The 17703-nt window shown below is 42.3% G+C and overlaps 1 protein-coding gene across 3 annotated transcripts in view; it reads right to left on the reverse strand.

The window, feature by feature from the left end:
• Positions 1–17703, reverse strand: part of PIP4K2B (phosphatidylinositol-5-phosphate 4-kinase type 2 beta) — a 147413-nt gene that overhangs the window by 105162 nt on the left and 24548 nt on the right. For all 3 annotated transcript variants that reach the window (XR_005744364.1, XM_040329832.1, XM_040329831.1), the window contains exons 3-4: positions 11298–11394; positions 11043–11195 (exon numbers count right to left, since the gene is read on the reverse strand). Coding sequence is in view for 2 of the 3 variants with exons in the window: in XM_040329832.1 (XP_040185766.1) it covers positions 11043–11195; positions 11298–11394 (250 nt within the window). In the remaining variant the exon portion in view is untranslated. The remainder of the gene's footprint in view (positions 1–11042; positions 11196–11297; positions 11395–17703) is intronic.

Raw genomic sequence — 17703 nt, forward strand, 5'->3', positions numbered from 1 at the left:
AGGTGTAGAAGCTAGAGTGAAAGGTTCTGAATTTAGAGACAATTAGATTCCATTACTATCTCCTGTGACAAAAAGAGGCTCTAGCATTGCTAAAATGAGGCAGACAGACCGAATACAGCCTCCAGAGCTGCCACAAACCAATGATGATCTTTAAAAAAAAAAAAAAAAAAACACGCACATGTGAGGTTTGTAGGATATGAAAAGTTTGGATATTTAAAATAGGAACACCACACTTGCATCTTGAAGCCTCGCCTACATGCAAGAAAAAAAAAAAAGAAAAAAAAAGTATCTTGCATAGCGCAACAGTCAATAGGATTTGAAAATTATCCAATGGCGATAAAGCGTCCTAATTATCCAAGCAGAGGTGTAGTTCAATATGAATGTTATGCAATAAATAGCATAACGTTTTTTTTTTTTAATACTGAGACGTTGGCCGAGGTAATGTGTAAAAAGCCACTGAAACCATTATGAAAAGACTTGTGATGTAGTGATAAAAAGGGCTGTTCTTGTTGGGGGTTATATTGCATGAAGCCTGCACTCAAAGTAATGTTCATTAAAGCGGAACTTCAGCTATGGGTGCTATGGTACCACCTACCCTACCCACATCCTCCTGAGGCCCATCAAGGTGATGTTTATTTAAAAAATAAAAAAAATTAACATAACTTTTTCTACATTCTTCTAGCCGGTCCAGTGACATCACAGGAGCTTTCCCTTCTCTGCGGTGGTGGGGAGGCACACATTCCCCCAATACAGAGCATCACTTATGTATTAGAATGCAAGCACCAGTCCTGAACGGTTTTTAGCCTGCGTGATGACTTGCTCCCAGGGATGTGTATGCCAACGACAGGCTGAACTCACAGGAAATAGGCTGTCACAATGACTTCAAAATACTGTGAAGAAGCCTCAAGGCAGCACCCAGACCCCCCTGCCTTATCCCGTGGTCCAAGCCAAGTCCCTGTGAGTAAACCTGCCACTTAACAGGTGAAAGACCCACCTAGGGACATGCCTCCGTGGATGATTTAAAGCAGGGGTGTCCAAACTTTTTTCAAAGAGGGCCAGATTTGATGCATGAGGACTGATCATTTTGCCTGACATACTTTGAACCATTAAGATTAAAAACGCAAATGAACTAATACACTGCCCAACAAGAATTTCCGATATTTAGAAATTGGGGCGGCCGATGGACGATATAAGATGCCGATTTTTGTGGCCGATTTTTTTTTTTTTTTTTTTTAATCGCCCTAAAATAACACACCTCACCCACTTCACTCCTTCCCGCTTACTCCTGTCACTCTAGCACACACTTGATGTCCTTAGTACAGATGGCACTGGCAGGTGGCACTGGTTTGGAACTGACAGGCACTGATTGGCGGTGGCACTGGCAGATTTCACACTAAGCCGAGTGTAACAGTATGAAACTAACGGAGAGGAGAGAGGAGCTGTCAGCTCGATGTCGGGGGTGGGCGGGACCCAGCAGCTAAATTACACCAGCCTATGTTTGGGCTGCTTCAGAAAGGGGGCGGGTCCACATACACATAGCGGCCCGCCCAGATACCATCCCATTGGCTGGTGTAATATAGCTGCTGGGTGCAGCCCACCCCGACATCGAGCTGACCGTTCCTCTCTCTCCTCTGTTACTTGTCAGTTTCACACTCAACGCTTGATGCTGCCAGAGCGCCCGAGTGTGGAGAAGGGAAGAGGAATGGCGGTCAGTGTAAAATATCGACCTAATTTTGATAACAATTGGTCGATTTATCAAAAATGGCCAAATATCGGCCGATATATCAGTCTACCTCTAATTTGGATATACCGTATTTAACCAGCGTATAACACACACCTTCACTTTAAAAAGGTATTTTTTTAAATTTTAAATAAAAGGACTGTGAAGCAAAATAAGGGTCAGTGCCCATCTGCAGCCTCACCAGTGCCATGCCATGAATGCAGCTTGATTCATATGCCCATCTGCAGCCTCGAAGGGCACAGGGAGGACGGTGGGACAAGCGCCAACATATTACATATAGAAGAATCTCCTGTTTAAATCAGTGGCCTCTAATACAAAGTCCCGCCTTCTATGATACAGAACGGTTCTCCAATGCCAGCCCAGGAGACAGGACTTCCTATTACAGAGGCCTCAGAGTAAGCAGGAGATTTGCCTGTATGTACTCTGATGGCACTCGTCACATCCCTTCCCTGTCCCCTCCAAGGCTACCAGAATGATAAATACGGTATATATATTTTTTGTGGCCCTGCAACGAATCCCCGAGCAGCGCTTTGGGATTTTTTGGGGGCCACAAAACAGGATTTTTGTACTCACCGTAAAATCCTTTTCTCTGAAGTTCATTGACGGACACAGCAACTTAAAGGGTCACTAAAGGAAAAAAAAAATTACGCTAAATAGCTTCCTTTACCTTACTGCAGTACTGGTTTCATGTTCTCATTGCTCGTTTTTGCTTTGAAGTAGCTGTAATTCTGCTCTGATCTCCACACTTCCTGGTTGTCTGGCTCCTTATGAAAAATCTCATGGGAGCTTCTCACTGTGGTCTAAGCTGTGTGTCTAAAACTCCTCAGAACCAATCAGATTAATTTTAAAAACAAAACACTGCCCTGGATTTGTTTGTTTTTGTTCTGTGGGTCTCTTTACTTCACATAAACATTAAACCAGGTTAAAACCGAAAGTGAAACTACAGGCACATTATATGATAGAATTTAATCTATTTTTAATCATTTTTAAAAGGAAATCGGTTAACTTTTATGTCTCTATACCCTGTAAACAGTCATTTCAGCAAAACAAATTTTTTCCTTTAGTGACCCTTTAAATCTTGACCTTAGGGTTATGTCGCCACCTTCAGGAGAGGACTAGGCAGAACATGTTAAAAACAGGAAAACTGCACAGTACCACCCAGATCCTACTGGCTATAACCCCTCACACTGCATCCAGCAGCTCAGTTCGTCAAAAAGCAGTACAAACAGAAAAAAGGGGTGGGTACGGTGTGTCCGTCAATGAACTTCAGAAAAAAGGATTTTACGGTGAATACAAAAAATAGGATTTTTTGTACTCCCCGTAAAATCCTTTTCTCGGAGTCCATGGACAGATACAGCTCCTTAAATCTTGACAAGTGGGTTATGTTCCCTGTTTACAGGAGATGACTAGGCAGAAACATGTTTGGTAATGTAACATGTATTTAATTATCCGAGTTGAACAGCCCCCGCCCAGGGGGCGGTCCCTCCAGACATAACCCTCCTCACTGCAGCCTCAGTTCGTAACGGGCGGGGCTGTTCAACTCTGGTAATGTAACATGTATTTAATTATCTAACATGTTTCTGCCTAGTCCTCTCCTGTAAACAGGGAACATAACCCACTTGTCAAGATTTAAGGAGCGGTGTCTGTCCATGGACGATAAGAGAAATCCTATTTTAAACATTACCTGTTTTCTGCCCAGTCCTCGCCTGGTTGAAGGCTGAATACCCACTTTGTCAAGAGAGTGCCGTGTTAGTCCATGAACGAAAGAGAAAATAAATTTGTAGAATGCTGGTTACTGGAACGCTTTGGTAAAGAGGCATTCACTCCACTATCCGCGGTTGAAAGGGCTCGTCGTACTCTGCCCTGTCTGTTGTCTCAAGTGTACCCAAGACCTATGCTGGTGCGCCTACTCAATTATAAAGATCGAGAAATTATCCTGCAACTTGCTACATGTCATGGCTGTCCTCAAGATCTTCGGTGCGAACATTGGTGACAGTACACCTAGTTTTTATAGAGCCGTTGCGATTTTTTTCAGTATGCAATTTCCTTTTTTTCCTTTATCCAGGAACTTATGCCCTCATGTACCATACAAAACGGAGACAAATCAGCGCAAACCAATATAATGAAATGAGCAGAGATAATTGCAAGCTGGACACCAATAGGTAATCACAAAGCCTAAAATAGATATACAAAACAAATGCTAAGTGCAGCGCAAAAAAAAGTAGAGAGAAAGTCCATTCAACAGGCAAAAGGGGACTAGAATAGTACCAAGGTTGAACGACAAGATCCCTCGTGAAGAAAGATGAGGTGTGATCCACTGATAAAAGTGCGACAGGGTCCTCCACCACAAAAAACTGTTGCGCTTACTAGGTGGACCTTTGTGCAACAAAAGGTTATAAACGCATATATCCACAAAGGGATGAGGATGGTGTTCAGCACAATTGAGATGCCTCCAAATGGGGTAAGCTGGATCTCCAAAACTGACCTCCAGTGTCAGTGATCTCCAATGTAGCGGTGGTGGACAAGCTGAAGATGGGACCAAATAATCCAAAGAATATAAAATCAAGGGAGAAAATCTCAGTGTACTCTATGAGGATTATTAAAAAGGCATGTAAAAACTGAGCACAAAAACAGCGCACTAGTAAAATGCCAATACACAGCAAGATCCGATGATCAAGCATAGAGAGATTACGAGTATATGAAAAAGTCCACCTCATCTGGTAAGCGCAACTGTTATTTGTGGCGGAGGACCCGTCACACTTTTATCATAAAGACTTACACCATCTTTCTTCACGAGGGATCTTGTCGTTCATCCTTGGGACTATACCAGTTCCTTTTTGCCTGTTGAACGGACTCTCTCGGCTCTTTCTTGCACTGCACTTACCATTTGTTTTGTATATCATGTACCATACATCTGCGATCATTTCTTTGGCTTTCCACCCCCCTTGCATCACCCTACCAGGTTTAAATCATCTGCTTGGATTTCTTGGATGTTGCTGCCCGCTGTATATCCACCCGATGTGGAGCGGTTACTCGACTGCCTACAGAAACTCTTAGTATTGATTACTTCCCATTGCTCTAATGTCTACACCCATAATCTCATGGCATGCCAGAGGCATGAATAACCCCTTGAGGCATACTAGGATATCCTCCTGCCTCCGAAAGTTTCATACTGCCATAGTCTGGCTAACAGGAGACTCCCCCAACTGAAGAGACTACACGTTGCTTGCAGTATTCCTGGGCCTGTAAAGTCTATCAGGCCACAAATAACGCCTACTTCCTTACGCTACTTTAACAGTAGCTCAATGCAAACAACTCAATGCTCCCATCACGTTGGAGGATCTTCAGAGGGAGACTGGTTCTTTCCGTACCCTGTAAGGCCCTGGGGGGGGGGGGGTGACAGTATCCCGATTAAGGTGCATAGCTGGTATTGGGGGGGGGGGGGGGGGTAGGGGATGTACTCTTACTGCAATTGTTAAAAGTGCTCAAGGTCTCCTTTGTAGTACGATGCCTTCCTGCATCCATGTCACGGGCTCTGGTGGTTCTACTTAAACCTGGCAAGGACCCACTAGACCCGAGCTCGTATAGGCGATTTTCCTTGCTACAAAGAGATGTTAAAATCCTGGCAAAGGTTTTGCCTCTTAGACTGAATGAGGTTATATTGTCTGTTGATCAATACCGAGCAGGCTTTATGCCCCAAAAATAAAAAGCAGTTAATTTGAGGAGACTTATTAATATGCAAACTCCAGCGGATAACATGAGCAGTAGAGCCTTGCTGTCCCTCAATGTCAACTAGGCATTAGATAGCATTGACTGACTATTTGTGTCAGGAGTTGGCCAGATTTGGAACACAGTTCATTTCTTGGGTACGTCTCCTATATCATGAACCATGTGATTCCATATGTCTAGCAGAAAGGACCTTAGAAACATTTACACTTGATAGGAGACAATCCTGTCTTGTAGCTCTATCAAAATGTATTTTAGCCCTGGGCATTGAGCCATTAGCAGCTCCTTTTTGGACCCAACTTATATCACGGGACTTAAATATGGGGATATACATGGGGGAAAAAAAAAAAAATGATGATACCAGTGCCACAACTCCTATAGCAACTTCATAATTCGCCTACTGCAATCCCTCTAAAAACCTTTAGGAGTAGTGAATTCTAATTTTTAAATGTCTGCTGTGGGGCAATCACCCACCAAGAATAAAGCTAGAACAATTGCAACACCCTAATGACTAGGGGGGGCCTAGCCCTCCCCAATCCTTGGCTTGATTATGCATCGGCTTAATTATAAGCACTTAATAGGCCAGGTGTTTGCCACTACACATTGCCCACAGTGGATAAAATTCCACCTACAAACCACATTGTAGTTGCCCACATTCCAGAGGATCTCAAACAAGACTAAAGTTTAAGGGTTTACGAAATATAGTCCATTATGGCATAACGGTAACAATGTGGAGGTAGCTAAATTACATCATAGTGCCCCCTGGATGGTGTATGTGTCACAGTTTTTTTTTAAAAGAAGGTGTATTGGTACCTTTTGCTTCCCTTCAGGCCACATATTCTTGACCACTCATATGCATTTCTTTTACATACAATTGAAATGTGCCATTAGGCTAAAGGCCAAGTGAGCGGGTGGCATCTGTCTCCTATGCCTATTTGCAACTTAATTCAATCAGCTGAAAGTTCCAAAGGTTTCATTGCTCTATGTTATAATATGCTTTTATCAATATTCCTTAAAGACCACCCTAAAAAGGCGAGAGCAAAATGGAAGAGGGATTTAGGGCCACTGACAGAAGACCAATGGGAGAACGAGTTCCAGACCGTGATCATGTGCTTACATGATCATGTGCTTAACCCCTGCCATACAGGGCATATTTTCACCCCCTTCCTGCCCAGACCATTTTTTTTTTCAGTGCTGTTGCACTTTGAATGACAATTGCGTGGTCATGCAACAGTGTACCCAAACTAAATCTTTATGTTTTTTCCCCCCCACAAATAGAGCTTTCGTTTGGTGGTATTTGACCATCTCTGCGGTTTTTATTTTTTTGCTCTATAAAACAAAAGAGCGACAATTTAAAAAAACAAACAAAAAAAAAAAAAAACAATATTTTTTACTTTTTTATTTAATAAATATCACAATTTAAAAAAAATAAAAAATTTTATTTTTTTTCCTCAGTTTAGGCCGATACGTATTCTTCTACATTATGTTATACTCACTGTGGAACCTCAGGGGTTAATCCTCTGCACTGTGTAAAAGGCTGTTTGATTCTATATGCACAGATCCTCCCTTCATGCATGGTCTCCAAAACATGTCCAGATAAGATGTCCAAGTGCTACTGAGGAAGACCTGTGATTGGCCGATACGCGTCTAGAGGGAAAGAGCTGATAACGCGACTTCTAGCCAGGCACCATGTGTAAGACGGCGGCGCTATTGTGGATTTTTTACATGTGGTTTTAAAGTTTTTATCCTGCAAGTGCGATTTGTTTTTGGGGGGCTTTAAATACATTTTCTATACAGAGAACACTATGGTATCTCAATCGTTTACATGCCCTGAAATCCCTGGAATCTTGAGCAAAAGCTGAGAGGTTGTTTGTTTCCCTGGAAGCAAATGTGCTGAGTTGCCAATAAGAAATAGCTGGATTACCTGCCATTGATTGTTTAAAGGAGGAGATCAAGTGAACTCGAGGGGAGATCTGTTCATGAGTTTTAACTCATCTGGGAGGTGAGCGCGCAATTTTATTGGTTGTGGTGTGCACTCTTTTTGTGGACAAACGATCACAATGGTGGATTAGCGTTGAAACACTGATCATAAGAAGAGCCTTTATTTATTCAATTTAATTACTCATGTTATAATTCACGATTATATGCACATTTATTTTATTAGATAGTAATAGGTTTATACACACAGCGCTACATTTATTCACAAATTTTTGCAACCAGTGTGGTGTATTACTTAGAATGTTAAGCAGATGTGCACGTTTATTATAGATTATTAAACACTAGGATTTAGTAGCATGATATTTATAGCAAATTTTGGCGCTGATTGTTTTCATTTATATGTCCAGATAACAGTTACTGGAGTTAGGCTGCACATGCTCAGTTTGGTGTGTATTGCTGGACAGTTATTTTTTTGGGAGAGATCTGCACTGTCCAGACAGAGGGTCAGGGGCCCTGCATCCTGAAAGGACAGTCAGTGCAGTAAGAAAACTCCTCCTACAAGCTTTAACCAGGCACCGATAGAAGTTACAAGACTGCTATATACTGCTGATGAGAAAAAGGTATTTAGCAGATTATATTTATTTATTAAAATGGTTGCATTTCCATGTTCTGTGTACTTTGGGAAACCAGATATAGTGAATGCAGGGTCCTGGGTTTAGTAACACTTTAACCACTTGCCGACCGGCCACCGCCGTTATACGTCGACAAGTTGGCTCGGCGAGAGCACGTAGTACGACGTCCTCTCTCCCAGCCGCCACTAGGGGGCGCGCGCGCCCCCCCGCTCGCCCCCGACTCCCGTGCATGTGCCCGGCGGGCGCGATCGCCGCCGGGCACACGCGATCGCTCGGTACAGAGCGGGGACCGGGAGCTGTGTGTGTAAACACACAGCTCCCGGTCCTGTCAGCAGAGGAAATGCTGATCTTCGGTTCATACAATGTATGAACCGAGGATCAGTGTTTCCCCTAGTGAGGCCACCCCCCCACAGTAAGAACACACCCAGGCATACTTAACCCCTTCCCCGCCCCCTAGTGTTAACCCCTTTCACTGCCAGTGGCATTTTTATAGTAATCCAATGCATTTTTATAGCACTGATCACTATAAAAATGACAATGGTCCCAAAAATGTGTCAAAAGTGTCCGAAGTGTCCGCCATAATGTCGCAGTACCATAAAAAAAAAAATCGCTGATCGCCACCATTACTAGTAAAAAAAATATAATAAAAATGACATAAAATACCCCCTATTTTGTAAACGCTATAACTTTTGCGCAAACCAATCAATAAACGCTTATTGCGATTTTTTTTTACGAAAAATATGTAGAAGAAAACGTATCGGCCTAAACTGAGGAAAAAAAATCTTTTTTTATATATTTTTGGGGGATATTTATTATAGCAAAATGTAAAAAATATTCATTTTTTTCAAAATTGTCGCTCTATTTTTGTTTATAGCGCAAAAACTAAAACCTGCAGAGGTAATCAAATACCACCAAAAGAAAGCTCTATTTGTGGGAAAAAAAGGACGCCAATTTTGTTTGGGAGCCACGTCGCACGACCGCGCAATTGTCTGTTAAAGCGACGCAGTCCCGAATCGCAAAAAGTACTCTGGTCTTTGGGCAGCAATATGGTCCGGGGGGCAAGTGGTTAATGTGTCCCAGAAACTCTCCGAGCTCTACATTCTTTTGAGGTCTTATTGTACAGTGCGGAGCCATACTGCCAAAGATGGAAAAGAGACAACAGGGAATTAATTTGTTTGCTTTGGCGATCCCCCAATCTCCATCTTTATTGAAGGAAAGTAGTGGACACTGAATACAGGGTTTCAGTTAAATAACCCTAATGCCGTCTAAGTGTCCTTGAGAAGGTAGTACAGGAAGACTGTCGCACGATAGCCATAGGTCACGCCATGCCCCAAAACAAAAAATATTACAACTTTGAAAATCCCCTGATCGCCCTACACAAAAATCTTGGGTAACCTCCATAGGTAATTCACTATGACTCGAAAGTCATATTTACCAACGCAGGGGCTGCCCTGGTAAATTTGAAAAGTTATGGGGACCATGGATCGATATCAATGGATTTCTATTTTGCTACAGTTGACCTCTAAGATGCATTTTAACTTTTTATATGTGGGTACAGCAGGTTTCTCATTGTAGAGATGTCCCGTTGGAGAGGTGTTAGATGGCATTACATTGTTTGTATCCACCTCTTTTACAAATGGCCTTATTTCCAAATTGAAATGTATTGCTCTGTCCTGGATTGCTGTACTGTTTATTTTTATTTTGAACAAACTTTCTGATTTAAAAGAAATAAAGGGTAATACAATTCCAGATGCTCCTGCTAAAGACCTGTGGGTGGCCCATTTCATTGAACTTTTTATGTTTATTTTCATATAGAAAGCACCTAGGAAAATGCAGGTGTGAGAAACTGCTGACTTTTGGCATATACATTATACACCTTTTCCTTCATTGGGGGTCTGGATTTGGTCAGTGGAGACCGGATTTAGAACCCCTATGTAGTTCTGCAGCAACAAATCACTTCCAATACTGATCTATTGCTGGCTAAAGTCAGCCAGCATATCACTTTAAAGCCTCATACACACAACAAAGCCGTGAAATTGTTCTGCACACAGACTGCAAAACGTTGTCAGGCAACAAATACGAAACGCAATTCCCGCCTGAAAATCTGATCAGGTGTATGAGGCATTACAGTGATCTACTATTGCAGGGAGAATATGGCTAGATCTGTAGCAGCTCTGCACAATCTCCATGTAAAAGGGACCATTGCATACCCTCCTACCCCCGTCCATTCTCTCGCCACTTCACAAATTCAAGAAGAGAGCATGTCAGATTACAAAGAACAGAACTTCATTTTTTTTATTCTTAACAACAAATTGGACAGGTTAAATTGTATATGACAGGCTGTAGCTCCTAAAGAGTCACCTTAAAACTCTGTGTCAAAGAGCTTTCCAGCTCCTCTAAATGGCTTTAAGTCAGACGGTATCTTACATTCACAATGCTTACTGCCATGTATCTTGGAGATGCAGTAAAAGATAGAGGGAGCAAGCCAATCACAGCCTGAATGCACAGTGCCTCCATTTACTTTTGGGCAAATGCCTCTTGATCAGAGTAGAGGCAGAATGTCTAGACTTATGGACCCCATCACCAACTGTGCCACAAGCAGGCTTCAAAATTACACACTAGCAAAGCATAGCTAGAATGAGATAGCCAGGATGTGGTCTCCACATCCTGGCTATCCGCAGCTGTATACACAAGGCTGCAAAATCCTTTAGCTGGCTAATCGTAGCTTTTTTTGGTAATCATCTGGCCTGTAATACCATTTGGCTGCAAAATATTGGTTTCGCTTTTTAAAATAGGACTGACTGGGATCATAGCTGTCATTTATCGCCACCACGCAGCAAGTTTGAAGTAGTTACTGAGATGGATTGTCTCAGCACATACATAATATGGGTGTGTGTAAAAGTTAGCAAAAAACTATTCCAGAATGTAAAGCTGACCTGAAAAGGATTTGTTGCTTCAAGTACAAAACTAATTTTAAGAAAAAAGTTTAACAAAAACACAGCTACCTGATGGTATTTCTTCAGAATATTGTGCATCTCAGCAACATCTTCACCAGATATCGTCTTTATAATAAACCTCCGGTCAAATGTAGTAAGAAATCGAGATCCAAACCGTCCCTGGTTTTCACTGTTTACAGGAGCACTGCGTGTCAAAGAGTTCTGAGAATGCAAAAGCCAGAAATAACACATTAAGAGAAAGCATGCTTATAAAAAGGTGTCTAAAAGCAAAACAAACAATCATTAATATCCCTACCCATGTACCTGGTAATCCTGATCATCGATCCCAAACCTCTCTCTTAAATTTCTGAACACCATGGGACAATATTCCTTAAACTTGAAACGACTTGGAAGGTTCTCCCTGGGGAAATAAAAAATAAATAAAAAATTCCGCTTCAAGATTTTATCTTCTGATATAAAAGCCGATTTCTCACGTGCAATGTATATAATGCAACAATGTGCAATGTAACATATGCTAAATTTAGTTAAATAAAAAATACATTTCAGAAAACAAGGTCAATTGAATATTAAATGCCTTGCCACGTTTTTATTATACAGGATTTATATAGCGCCAACAGTTTGCGCAGCGCTTTACAATGTAGAGGGGGGACTGCACAAATTACAATACAGAAGGGACAGTAGGGACCATGCTCATGGAGCTTTCATTTTAAAGGGATGGGGGGGTGGTACGGAAATGTAATAGCTGCGGGTAGCTCAGATACAGTTCTTAGGTGGGTGTGGGATAGGCTTCCCTGAATAACCAAGTCTTCAAGGGATCTCCTAAAGGTGGACAGGGTAGGGGCTGACCGGACATACCAGGCCAGGGAGTTCCAGCGAATGGAAGAGGCTCTGTAGAAGTCTCTAGAGAGCAGGAGGTCTTGGGAAGAGCGGACAATTTGGGAGATATTTGCAGATGAGGTTAAAGATGTAGCTGGGGGCAAGGTTTTGGATGGCCTTGTATGTTGTGTTTAGTATTCTGAATTTTATACGGTAGGGTAGGGAAAGCCAGTGAAGGGACTGGCAGAGAGGAGCAGCAGTCCCGGATCAGTTAGTGAGGTGTATGAATCTAGCAGCAGCATTCATAATAGACTAAAAGAGGGGCTAGCCCGTGTAAGAGTAGGCCATTGAGGAGAGAGAGTTGCAGTAGCTGAGGCAGGAAACAACCTAAAGTTGTGGTGTCGTAAGTCAGGAAGGGGCGAATTCTGGAGGTTAAGGTGGCAAGATTCAGCCAGCGATTGGATGTGGGGGCTGAAGGAGAGGTCAGTCTATACAGTTCACGTCCTAATCCATAAAATGTTCCTGCTGAACATACAGGGAGCAGGAATACAAGGTATGACATTTTTAAATAATTTGCATATCCAAATTTTGGTGGAAGTGCAAATTTTAACATTTTCATTCCCTGTATGTTCAACTGGAACATTGTACAGATTAGGACGTGAACTGTATAGACCAGATATGTTTTAATATTCAATAGAGATTTTTCATATATTGCTGCAACATAGTCCCATGGTAGATATCTTTTCAATGGTCCCAGAACAGATATACAGCATCTAGAAGTGACCAAAAGCTGAGGACCTGGTGAGAACACTTTTGGATCTTTATGAAGCCACATATCGAATAGGGCTTGGAGGTTATACCTCAAGGCATTGGACATACCTAGGTTGAAATATCTTTTAAAAGTACCAATATTTAAGACCAAGTACAACCCTAAAAATTCCAAAAAGTTGGAATAGGGGAACGAAGAGCTGGCAAATTACAACCCCCAATTTCCAAAAAATTGGGATAGGGTCATGTTTACCACATAGTGGCATCCCCTTTTCCTAAACACCACTCTACTCTGTAAATGTCTGGGGACTGTCGTCTCATTCTTGCCTGAGAATATGCAGCTATAAAACCTGTATCTTTTTTTAGCTTTGATAGTGGCTTTCCAGTGCAAGTTTCCCATTCCACATGCACCAATGAACCCCCCATACCATCAGACATGTAGGCTTTTGAATTGAGCACTGATAAGCCAGAAGGTCCCAATCCTCTTATCCACAGGATGCAGCACCCATGGTTGCCAAAAAAAGATGGTCAGTTTAAATTTGTATGACCACAGAACAGTTGTACATTTGCAATGGACCATTTAAAATGAAGTCTGGGGCCATGAGAAGGCAGCAGCAATTCTGGCTCATGTTCAGAAATGGCTTCTTCTTTGCATTATAAAGCTCCCAGTTATTGATTTTTGGAAGTATTCCTGGGCCCATGCAGCAATATCCAATCACAGAATTGTTCATGTTTTTACTGTAATACTGTCTACAGGGCCCAAAGATCATGGGCATCCAATACTGCGTTTCGGCCTTGGCCCTTGCGCACAGAGGTTTCTACAGATTCTCGTAATCTTTTGATCATATGTACTGTAGATGATATATTTGAAGTCTTTGCAATTTTATGTTGAGGAACATTATTCTGAAATTGTTCAACGGTTTTTAGATGCAGCATTACATGGATTAGTAAACCTCTGCCCATCTTTACTTCTGAGACACTGACTTTCTAAGATGCATTTTTCATACCCAATCAGGTTACCGACATGTCACCAATTAAGGTAATTCAGGACTTGACAAGTTTGCTTTGAATCTAGGAGCCAGCTAAAAAAGTTACGAGGCTGCACCGATGGTCACCTTATGGAGGCTGCACCGATGGTCACCTTATGGAGGCTGCACCGATGGTCACCGATGGCTCATCGCACTGGCTCCCGGCTGTCCAGACCCAACTGAGCCACAGTTGGGGCTGTCTGGGGGGAATCGAAGTGCCTGGGGGGGGTCCCCTGTGAGAGGGATGTCTGGCTCAGACATTTCCTCCAACAACTCATAAGGGCCCAACCTACCCCATACACTTTGACCCCCTTTGAAAGCATTTGCAGGGCCCGACCCCACTCTCCGGGATTAATATCCTTAATCTATTCCTCATCTCCTCTAGGAAGCACCCAGCGAGAGCGTATATTCAATGGGAGAGAGACCTGGGTAAAAAAAAAAAATAAAATAAAATCGGACCCAGAGGACTGGCAGATCATGACAGTATCCCTTATAAAGAGCTCCAGGAATGTCCTCACTCTGGAGAATGCATACAAAGTCTTTTATAGAGGGTATTCTACACCAGCCAGGATAGCTTGTTTTATTCCTTCCTACGCCCTAATTGTTACCGTTTTGAGGCAGTTAACTACTTGCCGACCGCCCACCGCCGTTATACGTCATCACTTTAGAGATGAATATCTCGGTAACGGTAGCAGCTGCTGCCACAATCGAGATATTCATCTCTTCTGTGGGCGGCCGTGTTAACGATAATGGCGGTCTCCGCGGCGAATCCGCCGCGAGATCGCCGTTATCGGTGGCGGGAGAGGGGCCCCCCCCCCTCCCGCCGCTGTTCCGCGCCCTCCGCCGCTTACCGGAGCCGTCGGTAGCGGCGGAGGAGATCGCGACCATCCGGCAGCTGAGCGGGGACGAGACTGAAGGAAAAATCTCCTTCGCCCGTCCCCATAGCTCCGCTGGGCGGAAGTGATGTCAAAACGTCAGTCCCGCCCAGCGTCTTAAAGAAACATTTTTTTTTTTGTCATTTGAAAAAATGACATTTCCAAATTTTTTTTTTTTTTTTGCATTTAAGCCTAAATATGAGATCTGAGGTCTTTTTGACCCCAGATCTCATATTTAAGAGGACCTGTCATGCTTTTTTTCTATTACAAGGGATGTTTACATTCCTTGTAATAGGAATAAAAGTGATAATTTTTTTTTTTTTTTTTCAGTGTTAAAAATTGTAAAATAAATAAAAATAAATGCGAAAAGCAAAAAAAAATTTTTTTAAAGCGCCCCGTCCCGACGAGCTCGCGCGTAGAAGCGAACGTATACGCGAGTAGCGCCGACATATGAAAACGGTATTCAAACCACACAAGTGAGGTATCGCCGCGATCGTTAGAGCGAGAGCATTAATTTTAGCCCTAGGCCTACTCTGTAACTCAAAAAATGCAACCTGTAGAATTTTTTAAACGTCGCCTATCAAGATTTTTAAGGGTAAAAGTTTGACGCCATGCCACGAGCGGGCGAAATTTTTAAGCGTGACATGTTGGGTATCATTTTACTCGGCGTAACATTATCTTTCACAATATATAAAAAAATTGGGCCAAATTTATTGTTGTCTTATTTTTTCATTTAAAAAAGTGAATTTTTTCCAAAAAAAGTGCGCTTGTAAGACCGCTGCGCAAATACGGTGTGACAAAAAGTATTGCAATGACTTCCATTTTATTCTCTAGGGTGTTAGAAAAAAAAATATATAATGTTTGGGGGTTTTAAGTCATTTTCTAGCAAAAAAAAATGGTTTTGTCTCGTAAACACCGACTCTGAAAAACAGGCCCGGGGCTAAAGTGGTTAAAAACCGCATGAATGAAATTATGATTAACGAGAAGACAACATCCCTCACCTCTGACACCCACGACAAATTTCACAGGGTCTGGCAACCATGGATAGCAAACAATCAAACCTTTAGGTTCAATACTCAACTTTCCAGGGGCCTCACAAAATAAACCCAAAAAACTTATTTCTCTGTTCCACATGTTCATTCTGCAGTTGATTTATGAATACAGTGCCTTGCAAAAGTTTTCAGCCCCCTTGAACTTTGCGACCTTTTGCCACATTTCAGGATTCAAACAAAGATATAAAACTGTATTTTTTTTGAAGAATCAACAAGTGGGACACAATCATGAAGTGGAACGAAATTTATTGGATATTTCAAACTAACAAATAAACTAAAAAATTGGGCATGCAAAATTATTCAGCCCCCTTAAGTTAATACTTTGCAGTACCTTTTGCTGCGATTACAGCTGTCAGTCACTTGGGGTATGTCTCTATCAGTTTTGCACATCAAGAGACTGAAATGTTTGCCCATTCCTCCTTGCAAAACAGCTCAAGCTCAGTGAGGTTGGATGGAGAGCGTTTGTGAACAGCAGTTTTCAGTTCTTTCCACAGATTCTCGATTGGATTCAGGTCTGGACTTTGACTTGGCCATTCTAACACCTGGATATGTTTATTTGTGAACCATTCCATTGTAGATTTTGCTTTATGTTTTGGATCATTGTCTTGTTGGAAGACAAATCTCCGTCCCAGTCTCAGGTCTTTTGCAGACTCCATCAGGTTTTCTTCCAGAATGGTCCTGTATTTGGCTCCATCCATCTTCTCATCAATTTTAACCATCTTCCCTGTCCCTGCTGAAGAAAAGCAGGCCCAAACCATGATGCTGCCACCACCATGTTTGACAGTGGGGATGGTGTGTTCAGGGTGATGAGCTGTGTTGCTTTTACGCCAAGCATAACGTTTTGCATTGTTGCCAAAAAGTTCGATTTTTTTTTCATCTGGCCAGAGCACCTTCTTCCACATGTTTGGGGCGTCTCCCAGGTGGCTTGTGGCAAACTTTAAACACTTTTTATGGATATCTTTAAGAAATGGCTTTCTTCTTGCCACTCTTCCATAAAGGCCAGATTTGTGCAGTATACGACTGATTGTTGTCCTATGGACAGAGTCTCCCACCTCAGTTGTAGATCTCTGCAGTTCATCCAGAGTGATCATGGGCCTCTTGGCTGCATCTTTGATCAGTCTTCTCCTTGTATGAGCTGAAAGTTTAGAGGGACGGCTAGGTCTTCGTAGATTTGCAGTGGTCTGATACTCCTTCCATTTCAATATTATCGCTTGCACAGTGCTCCTTGGGATGTTTAAAGCTTGGGAAATCTTTTTGTATCCAAATCCAGCTTTAAACTTCTCCACAACAGTATCTCGGACCTGCCTGGTGTGTTCCTTGTTCTTCATGATGCTCTCTGCGCTTTAAACAGACCTCTGAGACTATCACAGTGCAGGTGCATTTATACGGAGACTTGATCACACACACACAGGTGGATTCTATTTATCATCATTAGTCATTAAGGTCAGGGCTCGACAAATCCCGGGCGCCAGGTCGCCATGGCGACTAGAAATGGTGTCCTGGCGACTTGGCTTGGAAGGTGGGCTGGTGCCATCTGGTGGTGAGCCGTTGGTATTACAAGTTAAGCATTACAAGTTAAACAGCAATTCTAATGTAATTTTTTACTATTTTTCTCTGCCATCTTCTTCCCTCTAATTAGAACCCCCAAACATTATATATATTTTTTATCCTAACACCTTAGAGAATAAAATGGCGATCGTTGCAATACTTTGTCACGCCGTATTTGCGCAGCGGTCTTACAATCGCACTTTTTTGGGGAAAAAATTACACTTTTTTTTAATTAAAAAATAAGACAACAGTAAAGTTATCCCCATTTTTTTTAATATTATGAAAGATAATGTTACGCCGAGTAAATTCATACCAAACATGTCACGCTTCAAAATTGTGTCCGCTCGTGGAATGCCGACAAACTTTAACCCTCTAAAATCTTCATAGGCGACGTTTAAAAAAATCTACAGGTTGCATGTTTTGAGTTACAGAGGAGGACTAGGGCTAGAATTATTGCTCTCGCGCTACCAATCGCGGCGATACCTCACATGTGTGGTTTGAACACCGTTTACATATGCGGGCGCTGCTCACGTATGTGTTCGCTTCTGCATGCAAGCTCGTCGGGACAGGATGCGTTTTCTGGCACCTAACTTTAGCTGGCTCCTAGATTCCAAGCAAATTT

The sequence above is a fragment of the Rana temporaria genome, chromosome 12, assembly GCF_905171775.1.
Source record: "Rana temporaria chromosome 12, aRanTem1.1, whole genome shotgun sequence".
In the NCBI taxonomy this organism is placed as follows: Eukaryota; Metazoa; Chordata; class Amphibia; order Anura; family Ranidae; genus Rana; species Rana temporaria.